We start from the raw sequence: 25,431 nt of genomic DNA, 5'->3' as shown, positions 1-25,431 counted from the left end.
GCTCTTTCTACACAGCGAACGAACGAATGCCACACCTGTTTCACAAATTAGTGCGGCGAAGAATTCCTTTATTGCGGCAGGCAGTCGACAGCACCATGACAAAATGGCGCATGTCCGTGCGCGTCACAATTAAAAAGCAGACGGCGGAAGCGCCACTTGGCCAATGGGGTGCCTAGGTTTTGTCACGTTCCCCAAGCAGCCAATAGAATCGCGCGGTGGTGCTTCTTGATGACGCGTTTTTGCTGAAGAACTAATGAGCAAGGCGAGCCACTGGTGGTGGAAAATTGAAGATGACAAATGACCCTTCCAAACGAGACCAAGATGACCACGATAGCTCATGTGTAACGGCAACGGTTCGGAGTGGAAAAAGCGCGACTTTAGCGTCTATTTCACCTCAGCTTCATCTCACAGAGATGTTATAAATTGATCTTGTGCCAGAAATAATGACTCGAGAAGCTTGAAAATTCTCAGATAGGTGCAAAAATAGTTGCAGATACCGAAAATGTCAACTTCAAAAAATCTGTTTTTTCGCGATTTTCGGCCTTTTAAGACCCGTGTCCCCCCGTAAGAAGATGTCAAGAGTTAAACTCAATAATTGCTCACCTAAATGACACCTTTTCAATTAGTATAGCATTTACTGAATGAGTTAATTATTGATACTCAATAATGGAGTGTAACACAAATAGATTACCGGTGGCTTTTCAACTGCACTGCGAACCTTGCCTATCACGTTAAATCAAAAATGTGATGACCATGATGGTTTCAAAGTTCCGAGCACATAGTCGAGGTGGCTTCTAACAGTTCTATAAAGGTCCTCCCGAATGCCAAGCAAGGCCATGAAGTTCTCACGACAGGCGAGCGCACCCGACGGCATCGCAAGTGCGTCGCTGACGGCCTTGAGCACTTGGTTCACCTTCTTGAACATCTCCGTGTCTAGAGGCACCGCAGCAAGGTTACAGGTGGACGTGAAGCGTGACAGCCAATCGTAGTAAGCCTGGCTCTGAAAGTCAGGATGGTCCACAAAGTTAGTCCCAGACTCGGCACGGAGGTCGCATTGAATTCCCTCTATTGGCAGTTCCTTGAGTGAGCACTGAAGCTTGTCCGCCAGGTCTGCCGCCTCTGAAACTGCAGAACTACTACCTCGCAGTATTGCTAACCTTCCCATACCCGTCCGCATTTGCTCTGTTGGCTCTTTGGACTGTGCTGTTGCATTACTTGAAAGTGCACAGCTAGCACCGAACTCAGTTGCTGTGCTGCCACATATTGAATGCTGCTCTTGAAGCTGCCCAGGGTTTCTATTCAGTTCAGAGCTGCTGCAGATCTGTAAAATGCTCATGGGTGCTACATCAACCGGAGTTGTCAATTTTTCCCTCAGAAGAGAGTATTTCATGCCTTTGGCTTGAGTCGGCAGATCGTCTGTGGTGTTACCGTCCATTCTCTGTAGCGCAGCACTGTTGTCGCAATGTTGTGACAGAAGCTTTCTTTCCATTCTAAGTGCCCCTGTGGGCTGGCCCGGTCTTTTTTTCGGCACGAGTGGTTTCAAAAGCATCGCGTCACCGTGGTATTTCGCAATGTGCACCTTCAACTGGCAGGGGCGCGTGAATGTTGCTCCACACTCAGGGCAGGGTGCCTTCCGTGCTGGGTCGTGTTCTTTCTCGTGCCGTCTCTGGCTTGCCAGGCTCGAGAAACCTCGTTTACAGATGGCGCACTCGAACTGCTGCTTACCGTCATGCGTCTTCCGGTGGCGGCTCAGATCACACCTCTGGAAGAAAGTCCGCTGGCAAACATCACATGCGAAGCGGCTCCTGTGCGACTCTTCGTGGGAGGCCAGGTGCTCTTTCAGATAGCCCGGTCTGGCAAAGTCTTGGCCACACCTGGGGCAAGGGTAGCGCCGCTTTTGGACGTCCCGGTTGTGCGTCATCTGGTGGCGCCACAGACCAGCGTTCTGACGGAACTGCCGTCCGCAGATGGGGCACGAGTACAGCATCCGGTTCTCGTGCCACGCCTGGAGGGAAACGTGCATTGTTCCCGGTCAATCCAGACATTCAAGCTCGACAACTGTTGAAGGCAGTTCACGACATTAAGGGAACACATGGCTTATGAGGATATTTGCTGTATCTTGTGTCCAAATTTTATTTAAATTTTTAAACGGGCTATGCAACACTTTTTGAGAAGGGTCAGAAAACGCTGCCGATTAGTAGCAGAAGCTCCCCAAGAACACGCTAGCCAGATATAATAGCGCTGCACCCAGCCTGGAATTCACAATGAATTATCAAAGTCAGCTGAAAATTGTTCTCTCTTCTCTTGACAAATGACGGAAGAAGCTCAGAAATGCCTCGTAACAGCCCTTCTATCAGCCATTGGTTGGCTTGAACATAGCGCGTTCGGTCATTACATGGATCATCGTAGGAGGCCGCGACTTGTCTGTGCGTGCGTGCACGATCACATTAAAAAAGCAACATATTAGAAAAAAGAAGAAAACTGCTCAAGGTCATGAGGCGCATGTGACACTTTTATTTGCCCATGCTGTCCCTCTCTGCTTAGCTTCCAGTGCTTTCGTCGGGACGAGAAAAGAGAGAATGTGACTACAGTGTGCGACAAATCTTTGTAACTGTCCTTTGTACTGAACAGATTCTCAAAATTTTCGCGGCCATGAATTCGTGAGACAATAAGCTCTTTTAGTGAATCCATTCCATGGTTACTTGAACAAGCGCTTCAGGGCCCTTTTAAATTTTCATGCTGATTTCAGATATAGGTAAACTGGCTTACGAGAAAAAACAAGCTGCCTCTTTTTTGCTTCTCAATCAATAGGAAAAAAACCATTCAACAAAATGTGCATATTATCAGACAGCGTAGAAACACTCAAACTTTGATACAACACGGATATAACGAAATATTGGTTATAAGAAAGGGAAGAATAGTCTTGCAATAGCCATAGTGTTAGGTATAAATCTTTACAAAGAATTTTCAGATATAACAAAATTATTTTCGTGTAGGTGCAACTTTGTTATAATGAGATCTGATTGTGCTACAATATGCACTGAGTGCAATGCTGCAAACAGTTTTCAGATCAAATTATAACTAGAGTCGAACGCCTTCATAAGAGGCACTGATGTAGAAGAAAATGGGTACAAAAGATGCCAGCCTGCCTACATTGAAACAGAGGCTGATAAAAAAGGGGCAATATGTGGTACTCCGCTCATAAGAGACACCTCAGATGAGGGACTGGAGTTGCTCTCTGGTGCATGCCTGTCATAAAGGGGTTCAACTGTAGTCGTTCAGTAGATGATTGAAATTCAAGGTTTGTGCCTTGACTACCATAAGAAAAAATCGAATTTCAAAAAATCTATGAGGAGAAAATCAGGATTTTTTTCCCTCAGCACACTGCGATACACAAGTTGAGCGTTATGTCAAAAAAAGAATTACAGCAGCCCTAGCTGTTCTACGTTATGAGTCACATGACATGTCAGTCCAACAAGCTGTTAACACAAACACATTAAGCATTCAGCTTGTACTTGTTGCACATATCTAAACTGCGGATGCTGGTCTTGCAAGACAAGTTTTATACGTAAAAGAATCTCAATACTGTAAAAAAAAACACTTCCTTCTTTGATAACTTATTCGTCTCCAAAAGCCACATCCCCCATGGGTTGGTGCTCACAGCAATGCAAGCAACTGAACTACAGTAGACTCCTTTTCAAACGATACCTGACGGGACCAGGAAAACGTGTTTCGTTTAGGAGGAAGTTCATTTACCAAGGGGTAAACAGGGGTACAATATTCAAGTACGAAACCAATCATATTAGAGGCAGTTGTTCCATTTAAGCAGCGATTTCATATAAGATAGTTTAATTTAATGGGAGTCTACTGTACTTGATAGAGACATCACTAGTGTTACATAGCGTACTGGTTTAGTACGTGCAGCTACTACTGATCAGAAATGAAACACAAGGAGCAGAAAGCATGGCCTCTGGCACGTCAGCGCAGCCTAGCGTTAGTCGGCTAGCTCGAGGGTCTGTGTCTAACTTCGGTATGCCTCAATATTGGTGCTTTCCATTGATTACACTCTTCTTATTTCAGACGTCTTGTTCCAGCTGGTATTAGGCATGACTGGCAGATGGAAACATCGCCAGTTGGAATAAGGTTCTAGTGTGGCAGTGACACCAACTGAAAGCATTGATCCACCTAATAATAGAACAAGGCAGATCAGAATTACATGTATCCTTGGACTAGCCGACCAACACTGGGTTCAACTAACCATGCCAAAAGCCATGCTCTCCACTACTCGCATTTAGTATTTTCATCAACCGTACGACTCGCAACATGGAAGCGCGTGACCTTATTTCAAAAGTTGGGCATGGTTACAACTAGTTTTTTTTTAAAAACTAAATATTATTATCTTATTTGGCATCACAGCTAAATGAGAGAAACGCCTTTAGCAATGAAAATAAGGGCCAGTGAAAGCCATGCGCAATTTTTAAACTCGTGAGGCCCTGCACTCCCACGTTCAAAGTTGTATTTAGCGCAGCTATGCGTGCTAATCCCCACTATGTGAGTTGCGATGTCTCAACTAACAGAATCATATCATTTCTAGCAACACAGAGATGCATGCCAACACTGTGGCAACGAAAGCTCTGCCTTCTAACATCATTTGAAATAAAATTGCACTTGTTGATCATCATTATAGTAAGTCATGACACCACACCTATGTCCCTGAAAAATTTGCATCTCTTTCACTGGTGTTACTACAGATGATACATATTCTTAATGTTTCTTTGGGGAGTGGAAAATACAGGTTATATCACCAAACAAGGTATTCAAAACGTGACATTAACAACTTGATGACTTAATAAATCGTTTTGTGAAATTTCGAGCGCTAACGAACTAATGCATTGGCCGCTCTTGCAAAACATTCCATAGACGAATTTCACATTTTACAAGAATCATAGTAATGTGCATATTTTGAAGCCTGAGTCAACAATAAGTGCTTTACCTGATGCTCAGCCAGTGTGAGCCTGCTGGAGAATTTCCGTTTACATTCGCTGCACTCGAGGGTTGTGGCACCTCTTGCCGATCCTGGGAAAGCAAGCATTAACAACTGACTGCTCAGAGATATACTGATCACAGGTTTAGGAGGGGGCATTTGACTGTCACACAGCCAATCTCTGTAGTTCATTCCTTTGCATCAAATCTTGGCAAAAACAGACAAATCGACATAATTTTTTTAGACTTGTGAAAAGCCTTCGATATTGTCCCTCACGATAAATTAATTCCGAAACTTGTAAAATTCAGGAGTTCCCGGGTCGTTTATTACTTGGGTTGCTGCGTATCTGTCAAACCGGCGTCAATTTGAAGAAATTCATGGTGGAAAATCGGGATCTCTTCCAGTCGCATCGAGTGTGCCGCAGGGCAGTGTCCTCAGCCCTCTACTTTTTATTTTATATACATATTAATGACATTGTTAACATGGTTGAAAGCAGTGTCCAGATTCAATTATTCACTGATAACTGCATGCTTTCGAAAGCCATTCATTTAGTCTATGACCAGACTAGTCTACAGAGTATTTTGAATACTATTTTTGAATGGTGCATGCACTGGGGAATGACACTAGACACAGATAAAAGCATACTAATTTGCGAATGACACACAAGTAATCACCTTTGCTTCATACGTATAAATCAGGTTCATCCCCCCTACATGAAATAACCCAATACAAGTATCTAGGAGTCACCTTTAACAACACGTTAACATGGAATGACCACATAAGTAATAGCTGCACCTCATCCTTCAGAAAATTATCCCTCCTGAGGCAAAAACTTAAAGAAGCACCATTCGATGTAAAACTGCTATGCTATAACACCCTAATCATAACTAAACTATAATATACTTGTATACTAAAACTAATATCAATAACCTCGAAAGATTGCAGCAAAAGGCAGTAAGATTTATCTTTCACTAATTCTCAAGACAGGATTCACCCACAGAACTCATGAAAGCTGACCATATTGAACCACTCGAGATGAGAATACAGACGCAGAGACTTGAATTTCTTAAACTACTTTTTGCGAACAATTCACCACTAGACTCATCTCTATATCTATCGCTCCAATAACCCCGAACCACGCGTCACTGTACACAAGATGCATTAACACCCCACTTCGCGAGAATGAACACATTTAGAGGAGTACTGACACAATTTTGAGGTGCGGCAAAACGGACATTTTTCGTTTCCTTGGAATGTGGTGTTAACATTCTCCCAACACTAGAACCGGGAAACTCGTATAAAACATTTTAATTTAATTTTAAAGTTTTCATCTCCCGGTTCCTGCAAGGCAGCTCCACTGTCAGGCACAGTGCTTGACGTTTCAAGTCAGGTGCACAGAAAATTGTGATGTCATGTAAATGTGCGCGTGTTGGGATAATGACAAAAATAAAATGAAAGAAAGCACAACCGGCGCACCTTCTCAACTGCCCGTCTAGCGGTGCGCCGCCAACCGGCGTCATTCGTAGTTATGCTGTGCGCTGTCCATTTTGTGGCGACGCTTTGTGGTCACATCAACAGTGCTTGAGCGCTGAGACACCTCTGTTGTGTGCAAAAGGATGCGAGTGTGATTTCATTGTTGTTTCGATCACCGTATCCCTGTTTCGCGATGCCACCCACTCGTTGTGCCGTCAAAGGCTGTGATTCCAAGACCAGGGGCGACGTTACACTCCTCTTCCTTATCATGTTATTTCCAGCGTGCCACAAGGCACTGTTCTGGCACTGCTGCTTTTTCTAATATATAATAACGACTTAACTAATGGTCGTTCTTCTAAAATCTATTTGTTTGATTAATTAATTTATTGTCTTATGCTTAACAACGCTCACATCCTCACTCTACAGTCTGACCTTTCTTCCATAAAATCCTAGTGTAACAAATGGCTAGTGTCCATTAACCTAAGAAAAACAGCCCATCTAACTTTTCATCCTCATCAAACATTCATTTCTACTAAATACATGATAGGTGGCTCGGAAATAGGGGAATTTTCATCATACAAATACCTTGGTGTTAACTTATGCAATAACCTTACTTGGTCCGTTCATATCTCTAACATCACAAACTCGTCTTATCACATGCTTGACTATCTGCGTCGTAACCTGTGCCTTGTTCCTCCCCAGTAAAACTACTAGCATACTTATTGCTTGTTCGAACGAAATTTAGTACGCTTGCTCAGTTTCAGGCCCACATCAAACTAACCTCTCATCTGTGCTGGAATCCATACAAAATCGTGCGGCTAGGTTTGTTCTTTCGGATTATTCTTATCACACCAGTGTCACCAAACTGAAGTCATGTCGTCATCTTCAAACCCTTCAGCAGCGCCGCAACACTGCAGTATCATGTCTTTTTCATAAGTTCTATGACATTTTACGTCAGCAGAATAATACTGAACCCTTGTATCGTTCATCCCATCATGACAACCCAAAAGCAGTTTGCACCCCGACAGCCTGCACTACAGCCCATGTGAGATCATTTTCTGTTCAGGCTGCAAAGATATAGAATCTTGTTCCTGCCGACGTGGTGCACCGCTACAGCCCCACATCTTTCAAGGCATCAATCGAAACCATCATGTACTAGTTATACCCACCCCTCATATAATACCCCTTATGGGGCTTTTGAAGTACTAATAACAAAAAGTTAAATAAATAAATAAATACATAAATAAATACATGAACGCTTGGCTTAAAGCCGAAAAATCTCACATAGACAGTCACTCACTGAATGCATGGAACCGATTCCCACAAAGTATGGGATCAGTCAAATTTGCTATTGCCACCAAGGCCACCAGAGCGTCATACGAAGAGCGTGCCCCGTCATTTGAATTTTTTTTCATCGCCCTTGTACATATAGGTACCACTGTGCCAGCTGAAAACCTAAGAAAACTGATTACTAATTGAAATGACTGAATCCTTTTTACATTAAAAAAGTATGAGCACTGAAGAGCTACTTAGCTATTCACACTGGTATAATTATGAGCATTTGTTTAAGGGCATTTGTTTCAGTGAGTCGTTCTCTGCAGCGCGATAGCATATAAAATAGGCTTGTGGGAATATTCGAGCACTGAAAGTATTGAAATAGATATTACGATACTCACATTTGCTCCGATTCGAATTTAAGTATTCGAATTTAAATTTTGAAGTATTTGAAATGATCAAATAGGTGTATATATTAATCCGCATGTACCCCTTCTGTGAGGATGGTTTCAGTGAAGTAGAGGCAGTCAAAGGTGCTGCACCATGAGTTCAACTGTCCAGGAAAAATCTACACGGCCACGAAGTTTCATTTCAAGGCTAAATGAACACATTACCCTAACGTTGATTGATAATTTTTTAAGTTTGAAAGCTTGTTATACCAGCCTATATGCTCTAAGAGTAGTAAATCTTAAAATGTATTGTATTTTACAAGTTATCGCATCCTAGCAAAAGTCAAATCCTGATACTAGTAAAAGTTGCTTTCACTCCCTTTGAGCCAAAAAAAGAATGACATGCATTGCACATGCCTGCTTAGAATTTAAAAAGTATGCTGTGCAAGTTAATTGAGTCATGACAGTTGTGCTCATTTTCTTTATAGTATGCGATATATACTATTCGAATTAGATTCAAAATCATTCAAATCTGATCATTACACGCTTCGAATTTGCTTAGAACCCCAAATTCACTACAGTCGAACCCTTTTACAAGAGACAAACAGGTATAAGGGACACCAGTGTGCCAATAGTAAAAAGTGCATTGATAGGAAAATGCATATGGGGTACCGTGCTTATAAGAGACATATGAAAGACAAGAATTGCTGCCTGGAGCATGCCTCTTCTGAAGGTGTCTAACTGTGTTTGCACAAGCCTAATAATGAGTCTATTTTGTGCCTAGAGCATAATGAGCGCTGCACAATTGTTGCAGCGCAATGTCACACATGAAGGAATTTTTGTGACTGACCTTTTTGAGGTATGAACAGCTGACCACATGGTACAGAGTTGGAGGATAATACTTCTGTTTTGTTAATACTTTAGCCAAAGTACAAGACTCTTCCTATATTCAAATGGTTAGCCCTCTCAGGTGCTTTGTACATATGTGTGTACACAGCATGTTTTTGCTAGTTGTGTCCACTAGAGAGTAACAAAGCGCAAGATACGCTGAGCTTGGATGAATCAAACCTCCCTACTACTAAGTGCGTCTTCATACAAGTTCATCTTGCAAGTGCAGTATTGTACATGATGACCGCGCAGAAGGCACTACTAAGTTTCGTGAGTCGTTCGATGTCTTTACGAGCCACGTCAAAAGGATCATTTTCCTTTGTTCAAAATGAATCGGAAACGAAATAGCTCTCTATTTCTATTCTAGCTTGAGATCGTATCCTATTTATGCAAGAACTAGGCTTGTATGAATATTTGAGCACTTCAAATATTCAAACGATGCATTCAAATTGCTTCAATTCAAATTTGAATTAATGCATTCAAATTTGCTTCAATTCAAATTTTGGGAAATTTCAAAGTGTCCTATATGAACAAATAAATGTGTATTAATCGGCATGTAGCACCTCTGTAAAGGTGCTTTCGCTGCAGTGAAGGGGTTCCATACCAAAAATACACTTTAAAAAAATAACAATAAATGCGCACTGATGCAAAGCCCCACTTCAAAATATTACTGTCCCATTTATTCTTTCTTTCTTGATTTTAAAAGCTTCCTATACTGGCTTATATGCTCTGCGTACAGCAAATTTCTAAACATAATATGTTCAACAAGTCATCGCTTGCATTCTAACGAAGTCCTGCTACTATTCAAAGTTGCTTCCACTTCCTTCGAGCCAAAAAGAATGCCAATTGTACATGATTGTTTGAATTTGGAAAAAAAAAGCATTGTTCAGGTTAGTTCAGTTATGACTGATACATTCATTTTTCTTTAAAATATGTGAATTACACTATTCAAATTCAATTCGAAATTATTAGAACCATATCACTATTAACTTGAGATACGCTTTGAACTTAAGATTCACTATTTGCACAAGCCTACCAACAACAGTACATGTATCACTGTAGGATAAATAGAAGCTCACATAACAACGTATTATTACATTATTTTTGTGGTTACATAGAATACTGAGTTACATTACATAATGTGAAAAATTGACACATTTATGAACACTTCTCAATAGATCGCACCTGAAAAGGTTAACTTTCTGTACTTCACGTTCCTTGGTTGGTTTAGACTTAGTACAGTACAGTCATTTGCAGCCATCGTGGACGGAATTATGCCTGCAGCCTCAATCTTGCAGTGTGAACTAAAATCTGCAGTCTCAATCTTGCAGTGTGAACTAAACAGCGACTATACTCTGAGATTATTAAAGATTACGCTGCTGTTTATTATTCAAACAGAAAGTTTGCCAAGTTTAGCCAGTCACCAACACCAACGTTGCTCCAGGGGATGCGGTCAAAGAGCTCACCTGTGTGTGTCAACTGGTGTTTCGTCCTCCTCAGCAAGGAGTCAAAGCGACGGCCACACTTCTTGCAGGGGAACCTCCCCCTCACAGCTTTGCGCACGGAGGCTCGCGATGGTCCTGCACGACAGAAGAACGACAAGACACCATCTCAGCTATTCCCACAGTTGATCGAGCGAGAAAATGTCGAGTAAGGAAGGCTTGCTGCCAATTGAGATAAGGACAGAGCTGAGTGTATGGACCAGTAGGCAAACTCTTTCAACAGAAAAACACACGCGTCATAACACGATACGCAATTACACACTCAAACCTCGAAAGAGTCACACCTGCCACAAAAATACTTTATCATATCCAAAAATTTTGATAAACCCACATTTGTATCACTGTATCTATAGCAGAGGTATTTTTTATTTACTTTGTTATAACCGATAATTTGCTGTATCGAGGTTTGAGTATTGTCACGTGGTTGATGTGTTGACAAAGGCAGCAGTCAGCAAGTTCAAGGCAAAACTCTCTACTTGGGTGAGCCTGTGCCCGGCAAACTAATGCTCAAACTACATACATACATAACGCACGCTAATAGTGATAAACAGAGTGTCGGCCTTCGATAAACTGACCATCGCTGGAGCCTGCTGTCACTTATACATCCCACACCGAACTTTCTGGTGTTATCACTAGGGCTCGCACATGCTCTGGAGTAAACTTGACTTTTCACGTTTAGCATGTAATCTCGACATTGTAATCTCAAACCGTGAAGCTTCCTGAACATTGCCTGCGCTGAGCGTTGCTTACCGTTTTTGTAGATGAAACATCAATACATAAAAAATGAAACAAGAGCCGCGCGTGGCAATATTTTCAGCGCATTTATGTATCATACACGAGTACCTACCTATAAAACAGAAGCATCTAAATGTGCTCATCATATTGCTACGTGGTGTTTGTGCACAAATGCGGTGTGGGTGAAGCAATGCCTTACAGCACATTGACGACACGCTTGAGAAGTGTAAACTGCATGACCTCATTGGCTATGCTGTGCACACATACTTTTGTAAAGAACACACAGGATCTCCTTTTTCACTCACCTAGGATGACTCATAGACGGTGATGACATGTCCTTTTCTCTACGCAGTCGATGCACTGATCCTGTCCTGCCACCCTCCAAAAGCTTTCTGTACCTAACGTGGTTTTCCAATGCCTCCACGATCAGAAGCACCTCACCTGGTTTTGCACTGCTTCCACCATTGGCTAACCTTTGACCAAGCGACGATGTCTTTCTGTCACATCACAATAATGTCATAATGACCTCACAAATTTTGGCAATCTGGCATGTTATGATGACATCATGAGGTGACTGCATCACGTGATGAGCATTTTTTGCATCACTCGTGTTGAAGTTGTAGCCACGGGAAGCATATCAGACCTTTGCCTATGCCTATGGGACACTAAAGTCACATAACAATCTCTGTCAGAGTGAAATCTCAATGTATGACATCTAAAATAAAACTACAATATTATCAACAGCAGTGCTCTACTTACCGAGAAATTAAGGTAAATGCACGAGAACACATGCGCCTCAGTAGGACATTGTCAAAATGATCCCGATGATGTCATACGAATCGCCTACAATTAATCGCTAGTAATCAAGCTAGCTTCACTAAATAAAGAATCTTCCGAGCATCAAGAGATACAATAAAATGCTGCTTGTTCGTTTCTGTTTGATTCGTGGAAAAAAGAACCGCCGCAGGTTACAATGGGGATTGACGTGAGTGGTTCAGAAATCTAATTTTCGCATGGTTACAATGGACAGGTCGTGCCACCTAGCGGGACACAGTTGACAAAAACACGTCTGCCATCTCGGAGCCAATATCAAGAAATTGATCAATGTTTATTCCTGCTGTGGCTCCCACTGCTTTCATTCTGTCTACTGGTGTCGGTGACCATGCAATAAATTCGGGCAACGTTGCGTATGGCAACAGTGATGAGAGTCGGTCCGCTTCCTAAGGCGGTAATTTGAATGCGCTAACCCGATGCGGGCCACTGAAACATGATTTTGTTTCAAAATAAGCTCTCCTTGGCACAAAAGTAACACTATGATGCTTTTGAACCGCTATTTCAACAATTAACGTCGACTTTATAGTTGCCTTTAGTGTCCCTTTAACCCTTTCAGAAGTCAGTTATGTGTCAGTTATGTGTCAAATCACTGTGTTACTTGAAGCCACTCAATATTATACAGCAACAATAATTATGAGATAATTCTTGAATATATGTGTGTTAAAAATTATCCTAATTAATTTGTAATTAACATGTCCTTACCCTTAAGTCATTGATGCTTAATTTTGGCATAAACAGAATAAAATCCCAGACTAAGAATATATAGCAAATTCATTTTTGGCTATGTCCACTTTGAACGAAGAAAGATCCTGCTTCTCACATTGCTTGCCTGAAGCGGCACGTCGCACGACTCGACGAATGAGGTAGTGTCTTCAGAAAAATGATCGTTTGTATCAGTACAGGGCACAATGAGGTGAAATGAAGAAATGTATTATTATGCAAGAGGTTCAATTCATCATAAGTATGAAATGTATTGCTTTTTCTTAGCCTCTACTTGAGGCAAAAAGCGAAAATGAGTAGAGCGCACAATTGTGTACACAGTGTCTCAAAGGATTAACAAACTTTTTTCTTCTTTTGGTGTAGGCGTTATACCTATCATATGTCACTGAAGATGCTGGGTACCAGGAGCAGCATCTGTTCCTTAACCTCAGTTCAGTAATGCAAGGCACTAGAGCACTGTTGACGTGTCATGCACGAAATATAGGTGATCGTTTAAGGTAAGGCCAACGCATCACACACTGGCATCTAGTGACCCACTACCACTCGACATGCTGTCACAGAGGCGTGGAATCAAACCCACAACCTTGTGATCTGCAGCAGATACACCGGGTCGTGTTTGAAATAAAATAAAAACCTCTGCGAGTCACACAAATATACTACATTATTTTGCCTGGGTCCTCAATTTCATTAGCTGCCACTTACCGGGAGTGCTGACATTAACTCCCGCTACATCTTGCGCTGTTGCAGCACTGGCACATTCTTCGACAGTAACGTCCAATGCATCACCGGAGTCATCATCAAGGTCGAAATGCCTGAATAAAATTACGCAAAGAACTGTCAACATGCCTACAAAACAAATAAAAGCAAATGGGTTCAGGCTCAAATTGGCACAGTCATAAGATCTTTCAGCTTGAAGCACCACTGAAAAATGAAGCTCACGGCGCTAACTTCTACATGTGAGCACTTGTTGAAGTAGTACTAGGGCCATAGATTACATGATGCCAAAACAAGTTTCACGTGCTTTCTTCTCTATGGAAGTGGCGGAATGACTTGACTGAATGAAGTTATTGAATTACTGAAGGTGCATGCATATGCATAAGGTAAGGATATTGAACTACTGACCAGCACTTGCACGTGACGTAGCGCGCAGCGCGACTCCTAATCGCTGTGACGATCGTTCCACCCACTAGATTAGCCAATGGGCACTACTGAAAGCAGACGCTGATTTTACTTCCGCTGTTTGAACGCGAAAATGATCTCGACATGTTTGAGCATAGGCGTGCGCACATCACCACTTTTTGTTGGGTACAGTTTGAGTTAGTAGCTAGGAGGGGGGCACCGCAATGAACAGCTCCTTTTCCGCCCCGCCGCAGTGCTCTAGTGGCTAAGGTACTCGGCTGCTAACCCGAGGTCGCGGGATCGAATCCCTGCTGCGGCGGCTGCGTTTTCGATGGAGGCGAATATGCTGAAGACCCATGTGCTCAGATTTCGGTGCACGTTAAAGAACCCCAGGTGGTCGAAATTTCGCGAGCCCTCCACTACGGCGTCTCTCGTAATCATATGGGGATTTTGGGACGTCAAACCCTTCATATCAGTTAACACCTCCCTTTCCAACCCCCCCTCCCCCCCCCCCCCCACACACACTCCGATGGGCTTGAGGCTCGCATGCATTTAAACATATACGCACTCGGTTCGTTGTGATTACACGACATTCGCCAAGGAGCACCATACCGGTAGTAACCTGCTCATGCTTTACATGTGCTCACCGTGTGCATGTCAGCGAACACAAGCGCTTGAAGCGAAAGGGAGAAAACAAAGCAGCAAAATAACTCACTCAAATCGTGCAGGCAAGTTCGTCTTGCGCACTGCAAAAAAAAAAAAAAAACAGCCATCGGAAAATCAATGATAGTCGGCAGCAGTGGTGAAGTTGAATGCACATGCACGTTTTTCAGGATGCGAAAGTGCGCGAATGAGCAAGTGAGCGCACCTCTCCTTGGGCACTCCATTTAATTTAGGCGTGGAGCGCGGATGGCCACCTATGCAAGTATTTAGCTATGTTAATGCACACAGCTATTTGAAAATGGCACGACCAAACGCACTTTACGATTTGACGTTATGTAACAAAGGCAATCTTGTCGCCAAATAAACTGAACTTGACTCTGCCGTCATGGAGGAAGGAAACAGCTGTGGTTGCCGGCCTTCGTCAGCTGTGGGCCGCCCTCTTGAACACTACTGCTTGATCCCACAAAATTTATAAAACGTAACTGATCACCTTTTGTGTATGTCTAACCTTTAATTTTGTCTATAACAATAAGTAAGTTTTTTAAGCATGACATTGTCGACCACAGATAACAAATGGCAGGCGAGACATTCTCGAAGCACGATCGATGAGTTGAGGAAGGAATCCTTTAGTTGGTCCTACGTTCGTTGATCGCGCGCGCACCAAGGTGTTTGGCGCGCACACTCAGTCCACAGCATAGCACGGAGGCATTCCTCAATGACTAGAGTAACGTATCCATGACAGCATAGAGCCTAGAGTTGTCCACAGCAAAGTGGTGGATTGTTTGATTGTCACCGAATGTTGGCAATGTTCTCCGATGCGCTGCGGTAGGTGTCCTCTGGATTGGCGCGGTACACCCCTTGATAAAGTCGATTGCCCAGCGGAGAGCAGTAGCTGACGCTCAAGGAGCAAGTGAGCGAAGGCGAACCGTGCTCCGCGTCCGGAACCTGTGTCGTCTGTGCCAACCTTCCAGTCAAATTGAAACTTATCATGTGGCCAAAACATCGACCAACGCCTGCATCGACCGTGCGACATCGTGAAGGCATAGAACTTAAGACGCTGACGACGGCTGCCTGAACAGCGAGGCCGCATAAATGGCTTCTAACTGAAGAAAAAGACGAACGGCAGGGAGATGTCTCTCAGCCCTAGCGCCGCAGACGACGGTCCGCGAAGTTCTGCCGTCGTTGAAAAAGCGGGTGTCCCGAACAATCTCTTCGATCGTCTCTTCGACATCGCAAAAATGCTGAAGCTGCCGGGAAACTCCTGGGCCGTCCACTGCATCGACAAGGACGGCGTCCGGGACATCGTGTTCTCGCAGGTGCTGGTCAAGCACGTGCCCAAAATCACGGCCCTCCACCTTCCCAAAACCGAGTTGACCGGGAAGGACGAAATAACCACCGTGTACTTCCGGAAGACCGTCGCCATCAAGAGCGACGCCAGCGTGGCTGTCTCGTTGATGGGCGTTCCGGTCCAGACCATCGAGGGAGTCCCCTTCGAGGTCGCCGGCGGCGCCGACGTGGAGTGGCTGCTCGAGGCCGTGGACGCGTTGCGCGTCTGCAGGGGAGGCCCCAACAAGAAGGTGTACCCCGGCGCGGAGCCGGAGAGCGCGTACCTTGACGGCCTAGACGCCTGGAGGCACAACCGCTGCCCGCTCGTGCTGACGGAACCGGGCGAACTGTGCAGGCCCTGCCGCAGCCTGGATCCCACGGTTAGGCTCAACATGGAGCGTAAAATGCGCCAGCAACGAGCCGGTTACGAGAGCGTACGAATCCCGAGTAACGTGATTAACAAGGACATCTTGCTGCTTCGCAAACAGAAGTACAGGCTCCAGAAGTCCAACAAGAGGCTGGAGCGGCGGATTGAGTCCACCCGCCAGGAGCTGGACGACTTAACACGGGAGATCAAGCACGTTGAGCAAGAGACTCGCAAGCAATGTGGTGGAGACCCCTTCTCTACAAACCTGAGCAGTTGGATGGTACCCACTAGGCCATAAATCATCATAATTTTTGTGTAGTGGTGAAGTGTCTACTGTTCCATAATTCGTCATCCTTCGAAAACTCAAGGCACCTGCTACGCACTTGTACGACATTATGTGCACTATGTGGATGCTGTCGCTGATGACGAAGAATTGTGCTGAGGTTTTTGTAATAGGTTGGAGCATTCAGCGACCCAGTTGTTATGCAATTCACATTGTGTGATGCTCGGTTGTTACTTTACTATTCTTAAATGCTTTATTACATATGTCAATGCGATTCCTTACCCAAAATCAAGCCGCATAGGGCCAGTTTCCAATAGAGTTTCGAGCAGTGGCACACCTCGCTGGTAGAGTACTGGGCTGCCACAAAGAGGGCCTGAGTTCCAATCCCATTCTGTGCTCGGTCTTTTTATTTAGTTAGTTTTCTTATTTCGCGCGATAGTGATTACAAACACTGGCAGTTCCAAACAGCTACAGCGCCGAAATCGGTCCTCATAATCTGAACAGCCTTTGCTGTCAAACGAGCTATGAGGAATGGGGAGGCTATGAAAAAAGTGTACCTCATCTCATGTTGCTTGTTGCCTAGTGCCATCTTTAATACCAACTTGCTCAGAAACTGATTCTTCTATAAAATGTAGTGATGTGACTGTAGTGCGAGCATGAATAAATGCACACAGAAACAGACAGGTGATGAATGTTGTGATCACATGGCAAAAAAAACAACCTAGCCCAATCTTCCACATAGGTGCTGAAACAGTTGCATAGTGATTCACAAATGCTTCTGAAGACATTTAGTTGGTGTGCAGTTCTAGGACAGACCCTGATAGGCAGCTTGATCACCTGGCTTATGCTTGTCCCAGTAGAACATGCCAAGTATAAGACGCACTTAACTACACCAAGAACTAATTACTATTGACAAGTTTACACTTTGGTAATCCTGTCAATCTTTTCGTAAAGAAGTGCATTGCTTTATGAAAGACAAGTTCTCAAAGTGACACAGTTTTGAGCACTTGTATTTCGTGTAACCTACAATAAAACAGCCACGATAGTGCCACAAACATGCAGGCAGTTGAAACCCGGGTGATCTCAACTGATTCCTTATGCAAAACTAACCATTGCTATTAGTCTCTCATTTGCCCATCTTGGAACAGCTTATCAAAGCTTGACACTGCAGGGCTCTGCAGTTCATAAAGTGCCCAAACATAAACAACAACAGCGTAACAACAATTTCATGTGCAAGACGTTTGTATGTTTTCATGCCGCGCTTCCCTCCAGTCCACATGTTGACGCGAGTCTTCAGTGTCACTGCTGATGTTTCTGAAAAGAAATCAAGTCAGAAAGCGACTGTGAAAGGTGGCAAAAGAATGTTACAACATTTAAACATTGCATGATGAAATTTTAGTGCACGCAGAAGACAACGACGTATATTGAATTCCAATAACAGAGTCAAAGTAGGTAAAGGACTCTGTGAGTGAGCACTCGACTAGTGTAGAGCAACGCCTCCGAATCTGCGATTGCAACACAATTCGCACTGACGGAGCAAGCATGGAAGCAAGGAGGAAGAGGAAATCCTTGAGTTGCCCAGAATACTTTGCACATGGTTATTCCATTACACTAATTCCACTGTCGAATTCTGCAGAATTGCCGCTTGTATGTAGTAGTTTCAGTGTCGGTGACGCAATTTAATAAACTGAGAGTGCAGGAACTGGAGCTCTCCGACTGGCACTGCCACAATCGAGCAGAGGAAGCAGCTCGACATACGAGTCTGTCACGTTGTCCGTCATTACTGACAGAGCATGTTGCGACAGTGGCAGCGCCCCATGCGGCAAACATGTTGAAGGGAGTGCGTCATGCAGACTCCCGGTCCACTCTACGGATTTCAAGCAACCTTTCCTGCTCCTCTGAGTCGCTCCCGCTCTGAATCGACTCCGACTCTCTCATTCGAACACTTGACTTCAGCTCTCTTTCTACCATGGAAACACGTACACCAACTCCAAAAGGAGTAGAAAAACTTGCTCCTACTGTGCCATTGGAATCCAACAAGAGTTAACTACAAACTGTTTATTTTTAGAAATGCAGACCATGTGAGCACCAGCAGTCATCACTGAGCATTTGGAAAATTAGTTGTGAATTATGCAAAAACAGAAGAAACAGCTAGTAACTTCATAAGGAATTTAAGAGTGTGAATTTCTTGTCGCTGAGTATAACTGAAAGTTCACTGATGGGATGAACAATCCCACTGCTGAGAAATGCAGTAGACCTTCATATCTGATTCACACTTTATGTGGTAAACCTCGGTGACTTTATGTGTTAGTTTCATTATGAATAATAAATATGAATAATAAATTCGCCCAGGTTTCAGTTCTAAAATATTAAGGCAAAATGAAAGGTCAGCACGGGTGCATTCAAGTAGCTAGGTCAGTTTCGTCTGTTTACTGTGCTTGTGCAGTGGTTATGAAATTTCAGAGAAAGATAGCACAAGTAAGGGATATCATTTCAGTGATCCCTTGGCTAATTTCTTGGAGCAGAAATTGTAAACTGAAATCATATAAAACTTATAAATCGTAATCAGTTTTTATTCTCGTGAAACGTGAAGTCTCTTGAAGACATCATGCGTATTGAAGAGGACTTCCTTCCCCCAATGCCTGCACAAACCCAAACAGTGTGGATGCATGGGGAATTTCGTTTCCTTGCCTTGCACACTGTGGTTCCCTAGCTCTCGTATTAATGCACTGCTATGCACTAAGGGTGTCAGTGAGAGGGATACTGCAAAACGGGTGTGACGTGTTATTCTCCTCCCTTCTTTCCCACATTATGCAAGCATTCAACCCCAGTTAGTGTGTCTTGTTTAGCAACCTCGCTGACCAAAGATTTTTTGTCGCAGTCGGACACAATTGTAATTCATATCTGACCACATAACACTGTTGGAAGTGCCGACAAATACTAATGAGTGCCATCTCACCAGAACATGCGACTGGTCTTTGAGGCGAGCTTAGTCCGTCATTGGGGCCAGAAGACAGATTATTGGAGTTACGACGGAGGTCACTCCCCTGCAATTAAACAGCACGGGGGTGCCTTCAATTATAGCTCACTTGGTAAAGTATCAGACGTGTAATGGGCTATGTAAATAGAAGGTTGTGCGTTTGGATACTACCTTAAAAGTAAGGTCACAATTGTTGCATTACAGTAAAAAAAAATAATGTCTTGTATGCTTCCCACAGCTTCCCTTGGTTTGATTAGTCCTGTATGACAAAGCAACGAGCCTCTCGAACAATGCCTTTGCTTTGGTGCGTTTGATTCATGTTGCAGTTTATGTTACATTTAAACACCAAAGGAAGAGTTTAACTGCATCAGTGAGTTCACAGAGACAAAAGTACATTCTTATCTGGTGCATGCCAGAGCTACAGTAGACCATGTCTAACAAAGACAAGCAAAACTTTGTGGATTTGACCTGAGTCTTACTCTGATTTAACCTAATGTGTCCGTGAACACCTGGTGAAGCCTGCAGTTGTCATATTTATTAGAGTAATAATTTTTAAACGTACTGGGTAAAAAACCTGTTGCTCATTTGACACCTGCACAGTCGCCAGGAGCGTAGTCAGAAATTTTTTTGGGAGGGCCACCTCCTTGAAACGGTCATTTTTCGCTCTCTATGCCATGGTAAAAAAAAAAATTAAAAATTTGGGAGGGGGGCATAGGCCCAGTGTGCCAACCCCTGGCTTTGCCGCTGACAGTCACTGGATAATTTGTGCGGCATATCACACACCTAAATGTGCATGCTGCCTTTTGATTGCTTGAAATTCCTGGTGTTTAACGCAGCAAGGTTGAAAAAATTTTTTTTCGTAAAAAAACATGGGCACAGCAGCTTTCCATTACCACCAAGTCAGCTAAGCCAAGGTCAAACTGCTTCCCGTTATCAACGGTATATGTGTTGAATATTAGCAAAAACAGTGAGCTTACAAAAATGTCTTCTAGACAACTTTGGAAAAGACGATGAATTATATGAAATGATGAAAATTTAGGTATCAATGGATGAAAAATGTGTCGGCATTAGCTGTGCTCATCGAAGTTAACCGCATCCACACGGGGCACCGCAGTTTTTGCGTTTTGCACGTACAAACGCAAGCGCACGCAGTGTGCAGTGGTCTCTTAGCTAACAGCATATGGAAATTGGCAGCATTAATCATTGAAATAATGGTTACCTGCTACAATTCCTACAAAGTTTTCAAGAAATACTATTATGAAACTCTATATCCACAAAGAGCGTGAATGACGTTACTTCGTTGCGAGTCCCACGGTTCGTCAGCTTTTGCCCATAGCAGTATGGCCAGCACTCCATAGCCTACCGGCTTCAACTGATCCAAAAAAACGTTGCTTCGGTTGCTCTACTAGTTTTCACCACTCCTAGCAGCACAAATAGCGGGACTGTGAATGCGGTGCATGTGAAGTTTTATGTTGTAACTCAGAGTATGGCGGCAGCAGAGCTTCCCACTTGTTGCCGAGAGGTCGAACGCAAGTTCAAGGTGCCTCCGGACATCCAGCGACGTCTACTCGCGCTGGGAGCCCGCTTAGTATCGCGAAAGACTTTCGTCGACACATACTACGACACAGAAGATTACATGCTTTGCCTGCGCGACCACTGGCTCAGACTTCGCGGAGATGATAACAGGAACACGTGGGAGCTGAAGCATCGCAAGCAGGGAGATGTGTCTTGTGGTCCAGCCAGCGCATATAGAGAAGAGCGCGGTGACAGCCAGATAATGGCGACTCTCGGAGAAGTGCTTCAGACCGAGGGCGTATCGCGGGTCGACGACCTGGTCACCGACGGCACACTGCGGGAGTTGGCGGTGATAAGGACCGACCGCAAAACCTACAGGACGCCGGGAAAGGCCGTCGTCGACATCGACGAGACCGACTGGGGCTTCTCGGTCGGCGAAATCGAGGTCGTGCTCGCCGAGTCGGACGATGGATCGGACCTCGCCGGAGCCGTCGATAGGGCGACCGCGGAGATCGCGGCGCTTTCTGCTCAACTTGGCGTCGACCAGAAAGGTCCACCACAAGAAGGAAAAGTGGAAAGCTATTTAAGACTTCGACGGCCCGAGCTGTACAGCCGTCTGGTCGAGTGCATTTGGTACTGCCGAAAAAGCTAGCTGGGGCAACGCGGCTGAAGATATCCGACTTAAGGTGTGGAAAAATCTAGGGCTGTATGGGCTGCATGACTCAACGCGAGGTCATGCGGAATGAAAGTAAAATATAAAACTACGTGAATTGTTGAACTTCTTTTGTTGTGTTTTAGGCACTAACATATTGAAACACTTTCTTCAAAGCAGATCGATGTATGTAAAACAAGTGCACAGCGAGTATATTAGTTTGTAAAAGCAAGGAAGAGAAGACATTACTAATCTTATCCTTGTCCAGATTTCCCATTTGATCTGTTCTGTGTCATGCAGAGAAAACTAGGAAGTTACTGCAAGTTTCATTTCAGCGCATCCTCCTGCGTTACCAATGCATCATAAAACTCCGTTGCGCGAATGAAACAATTTGAGACGGAAAGGCAGACAAGCCGGGTAGCTAGCATAAAAAAATTTTTAGGCAAACAAAAGCATTGCAAAAACCCGTCATATATGACATCTTAGAGGGCGCTACCCACCGACCCGACGAACAGAGGCATTTTCTATTTCTCCATAAAACGATAAAAGCAGAAATGCTATGAAAAGTTGAATCATGGCGGCAGAAGTGCGTGTTTGCGGCATTCTTGTGAACAATATTCAACTTCCTAAAGAATTGTAGCTAATCCTGTACCAGTCTTCAAATATTGAGCTTGTCGCGGAAATGGTACGGCCGTTGGGCATGTTCATCTCTTGGTGCAAAAGGATCGCGGAAATCGCCGTCCTGTTCAACACATGCTTCGGTGCTTGATTCATTCCACGCAGTACGTACTGCAGCGAACGAGCCTTTTTAAAACCGACTGCAGCTGCGGTGGTTGAGCAATCTATGTCCCATTTGCGTTCGTGACGCAGCGCGTCGAGCAACAAGATGGTCAAATGCTTCGTTCCCAATTGCAACACGGGCACTCCGCTCTGTTCGCAACGCCTGGTTCTCTTCGCTACTCCTTCGGACGCCGATAGGCGCGCGGAGTGGGCGCGGAAGATCGGACGCGGTGACAAGGAGCTAACCCGGCGCGACAAAGTTTGCGAAAGGCACTTCGACTCGCAGTTCGTTCTGAGAACTTGGACGAGGGAGTACAAGGGCCGCATCATTCAGGGCGAGAGAGAGATTCCCGCCCTGACGAGAGACGCCGTGCCGACTGTACTCGACCCGTCGCCAGTGGAACCTGCGGATCGTTCGACGAACGCCGCGAAGCCTCGCAAAAGGGGCAAGGTTATGGTTGAGAACTGGCAGCCAAGTTCTTGCGCGGCGCCATCCGAGGCGGCTAAGCGGAGAAGGCGGTGCGTTGATTACAAGCAACTCAACAGCGGTGCCGGAGCAGTCAGAAGTGCAGCGGGAGACCGCGCGTGGGTTTCGTCGAGACGTGATGCTCAGAGCAGCGGCGCCGAGTCGAGGACTGCCGCAGACGCAAACTGGGCTCCGGTGATGACAGCGGTGCCGAGCAAGACGTACGTTGTCGAAAAGGAGCCGTCCCGGCAGTCGGCGAACATCGGGAGCAACGTGTCGGGAAGCAGTTCACTTACACGCAGCAAAGAACCGGGTGACGCTACGCTTCGTGAAAACGGATCCTCGGTGAGTGTGAAGTACCCTATTGTTGTGCGTTTGGACAAACCATCATCGCATTCACTTGGCTCTCCTAGCAGTGAAGCTCGTACTTCGCCGGGTGCCACTACCAAACGGCAGTCGACCGGCACGGACAAATCAGCGACGAGGACGTTGACCCCATTTGACAAGCTGTTTGTAGCAGCGAAACACGTTGGCTTACCAAGCAGCTCGTGGGCCATTCACTGCGTTGAGGAAAACGGTTTCCGTGATATAGTGGCCTCAGAAGTCGTTGTGGTGCACGAGCCCCCAGCCATGGCTGTCCGCACCCTCAAAACCGTGCACGTCAAGAGGGACATGTCTGTGGTCATCTCGGTGATGGGAAAGTCGGTGCAGTCAATCCCTGGTGTGGGCACAGAAGTGTCGAATGCTACCGATTTAGAACGATTGCTCAAAGCTCTGGACTCTGTTGGCACCTGCAGCGGAGGACCTGACAAGAAATCATACTTGCCATTCGGACTGACATGTGCCTATATTGACTCTTTTGGACGTTGGAGACACAACAGTTGCCAAATCATACCGACCAACCCTGGTGGCTCTTGTGAGCATTGCAGCACACTTCACGAGATGTTTAAGAGCCACGCAACGCATCAATTCGGTGTGCAGGAAGCAAACACTACACCTCTGAGGGGCGATGGCATACCAGAGATGGCTGGGGGAAAATGGATTAACAAGCTTCGTAATGCCATAGCGTCGCTTCAGGAGATTAATGCAAACCTGAAAGCGCAGCTTAATGCACTGTGTGCGGAGCTGGTGCAAGTGAAACGGGACATTGCATCTAAGCAAGAGGGAAAAAATCAACAGGAGATCAGCACAGATAAGATTTGCAACTTAATGGAATTTGAAGAAGGAAATATTGACATTTCAGAGGTTTTCTTGTTTACTGATATGTTAATGGTAAATTAAGTCGTGCAAGTTTGGAAAGAGTTGTTTTCCACAGAATTCAAACTCTCTTCATCGAAGTGCTTAATTACAATTCTATATACTTTGTTCTCACTACATCCAACATTACAAAAAATATATTCGTTGTGTTTGCCATCTGTGTTGGAAGTACACACAAGCAGTGTTGTGTTTTTATTTGAAGGTGTTGTGATGTATGGCTTTTCTAAAGTGTCCATGGAATTAGTTTTCTTGTACCTGATGGAAATATTTCAGCTTTGAGGGCATTACTGAACAGACATACAGTGTCTGCAATAAGCCTGTTACACTAACATCTACACAACTGTTGGATTATAAATCACCTTCTAAATCACAGACATACTATGTAATTCTTATTTGATACAGCTTTGGAAACGGGCTGCATGTTAATAGCCACTTGCATGTGTAGTGACACCTGGGCTCTTGATCTCGGCCTGTACCATTTGTTGGTTATTTAATGGCAAAAATCACTGGTTGGTGCTCTTAGAAAATGTCATGCCAGACACTGTGTTATACAGAGATGGCAATATTAAAACAATTTGACTAGTTCCTGATCATAGTCTTGATGACGTGTCGTGGTGTGGACAGCATAGGTCGGCAAAACTTACGGAGCTCACTCAGACTCGCTTATGAAATACATTTTGACCTTTCGACTCGCTTAGACTCGGATTCAGGAAAATTTTACTGAGCCCGACTCGCTCGGACTCGTCCTCACGAATGTTTTCTTCAACTGAACTCGCTCGGACTCAGACTTACAAAAATATTATTCACCCGGACCCACCCAGAATCCGACTCATAGCTTAATCTGAGTCTGAGTGAGTCTGAGTAAGTTGACTCATGAGTCCATCAGCCTATTGATTTATCTGTGGGGTTTAACGTTCCAAAACCTCCATATGATTACGAGAGACGCTGTAGTGGAGGGCTCCGGAAATTTCGACCACCTGGGCTTCTTTAACGTGCACTCGAATCTGAGTACACAAGCCTACAATATTTCCGCTTCCATCGGAAATGCAGCCTCCACAGCCGGGATTCGATCCCGCGACCTGCGGGTCAGCAGCCGAGTACCTTAGCCACTAGACCACTGTGGCGGGGCGTCCATCAGCCTAGAATCAGCTTATTCAACCATGGTGTCTGTGCTCTTTGACACCTATGCCTCACGTAAGCGGTGCTCTTTTGGTGCCGTTTGA

General features: G+C 44.6%; 2 protein-coding genes across 2 annotated transcripts; one reads left to right on the top strand and one right to left on the bottom strand.

The window, feature by feature from the left end:
- Positions 1 to 505: 505 nt before the first annotated feature.
- LOC119179087 (uncharacterized) lies at positions 506 to 14,905 on the bottom strand. The gene is made up of 6 exons (XM_037430163.2): positions 14,788 to 14,905; positions 14,635 to 14,665; positions 13,503 to 13,612; positions 10,476 to 10,589; positions 4,994 to 5,076; positions 506 to 2,005 (listed from the first exon to the last, which is right to left on the bottom strand). The coding sequence occupies exons 1-6, from the start codon at positions 14,804 to 14,806 to the stop codon at positions 737 to 739; spliced, it is 1,626 nt and encodes a 541-aa protein (XP_037286060.2). The 5' UTR covers positions 14,807 to 14,905; the 3' UTR covers positions 506 to 736.
- Positions 14,906 to 20,908: 6,003 nt separating this feature from the next.
- Positions 20,909 to 21,823, top strand: LOC119179694 (thiamine-triphosphatase). Its single transcript, XM_037430812.2, has one exon. It carries the CDS (start codon positions 21,025 to 21,027, stop codon positions 21,703 to 21,705), a length of 681 nt encoding a protein of 226 aa, XP_037286709.2. The 5' UTR covers positions 20,909 to 21,024; the 3' UTR covers positions 21,706 to 21,823.
- Positions 21,824 to 25,431: the final 3,608 nt, after the last annotated feature.

The sequence above is a fragment of the Rhipicephalus microplus genome, chromosome 7 (assembly GCF_043290135.1).
Source record: "Rhipicephalus microplus isolate Deutch F79 chromosome 7, USDA_Rmic, whole genome shotgun sequence".
Lineage (NCBI taxonomy): Eukaryota > Metazoa > Arthropoda > Arachnida > Ixodida > Ixodidae > Rhipicephalus > Rhipicephalus microplus.
This window is presented reverse-complemented; position numbering and strand designations above follow the sequence as displayed.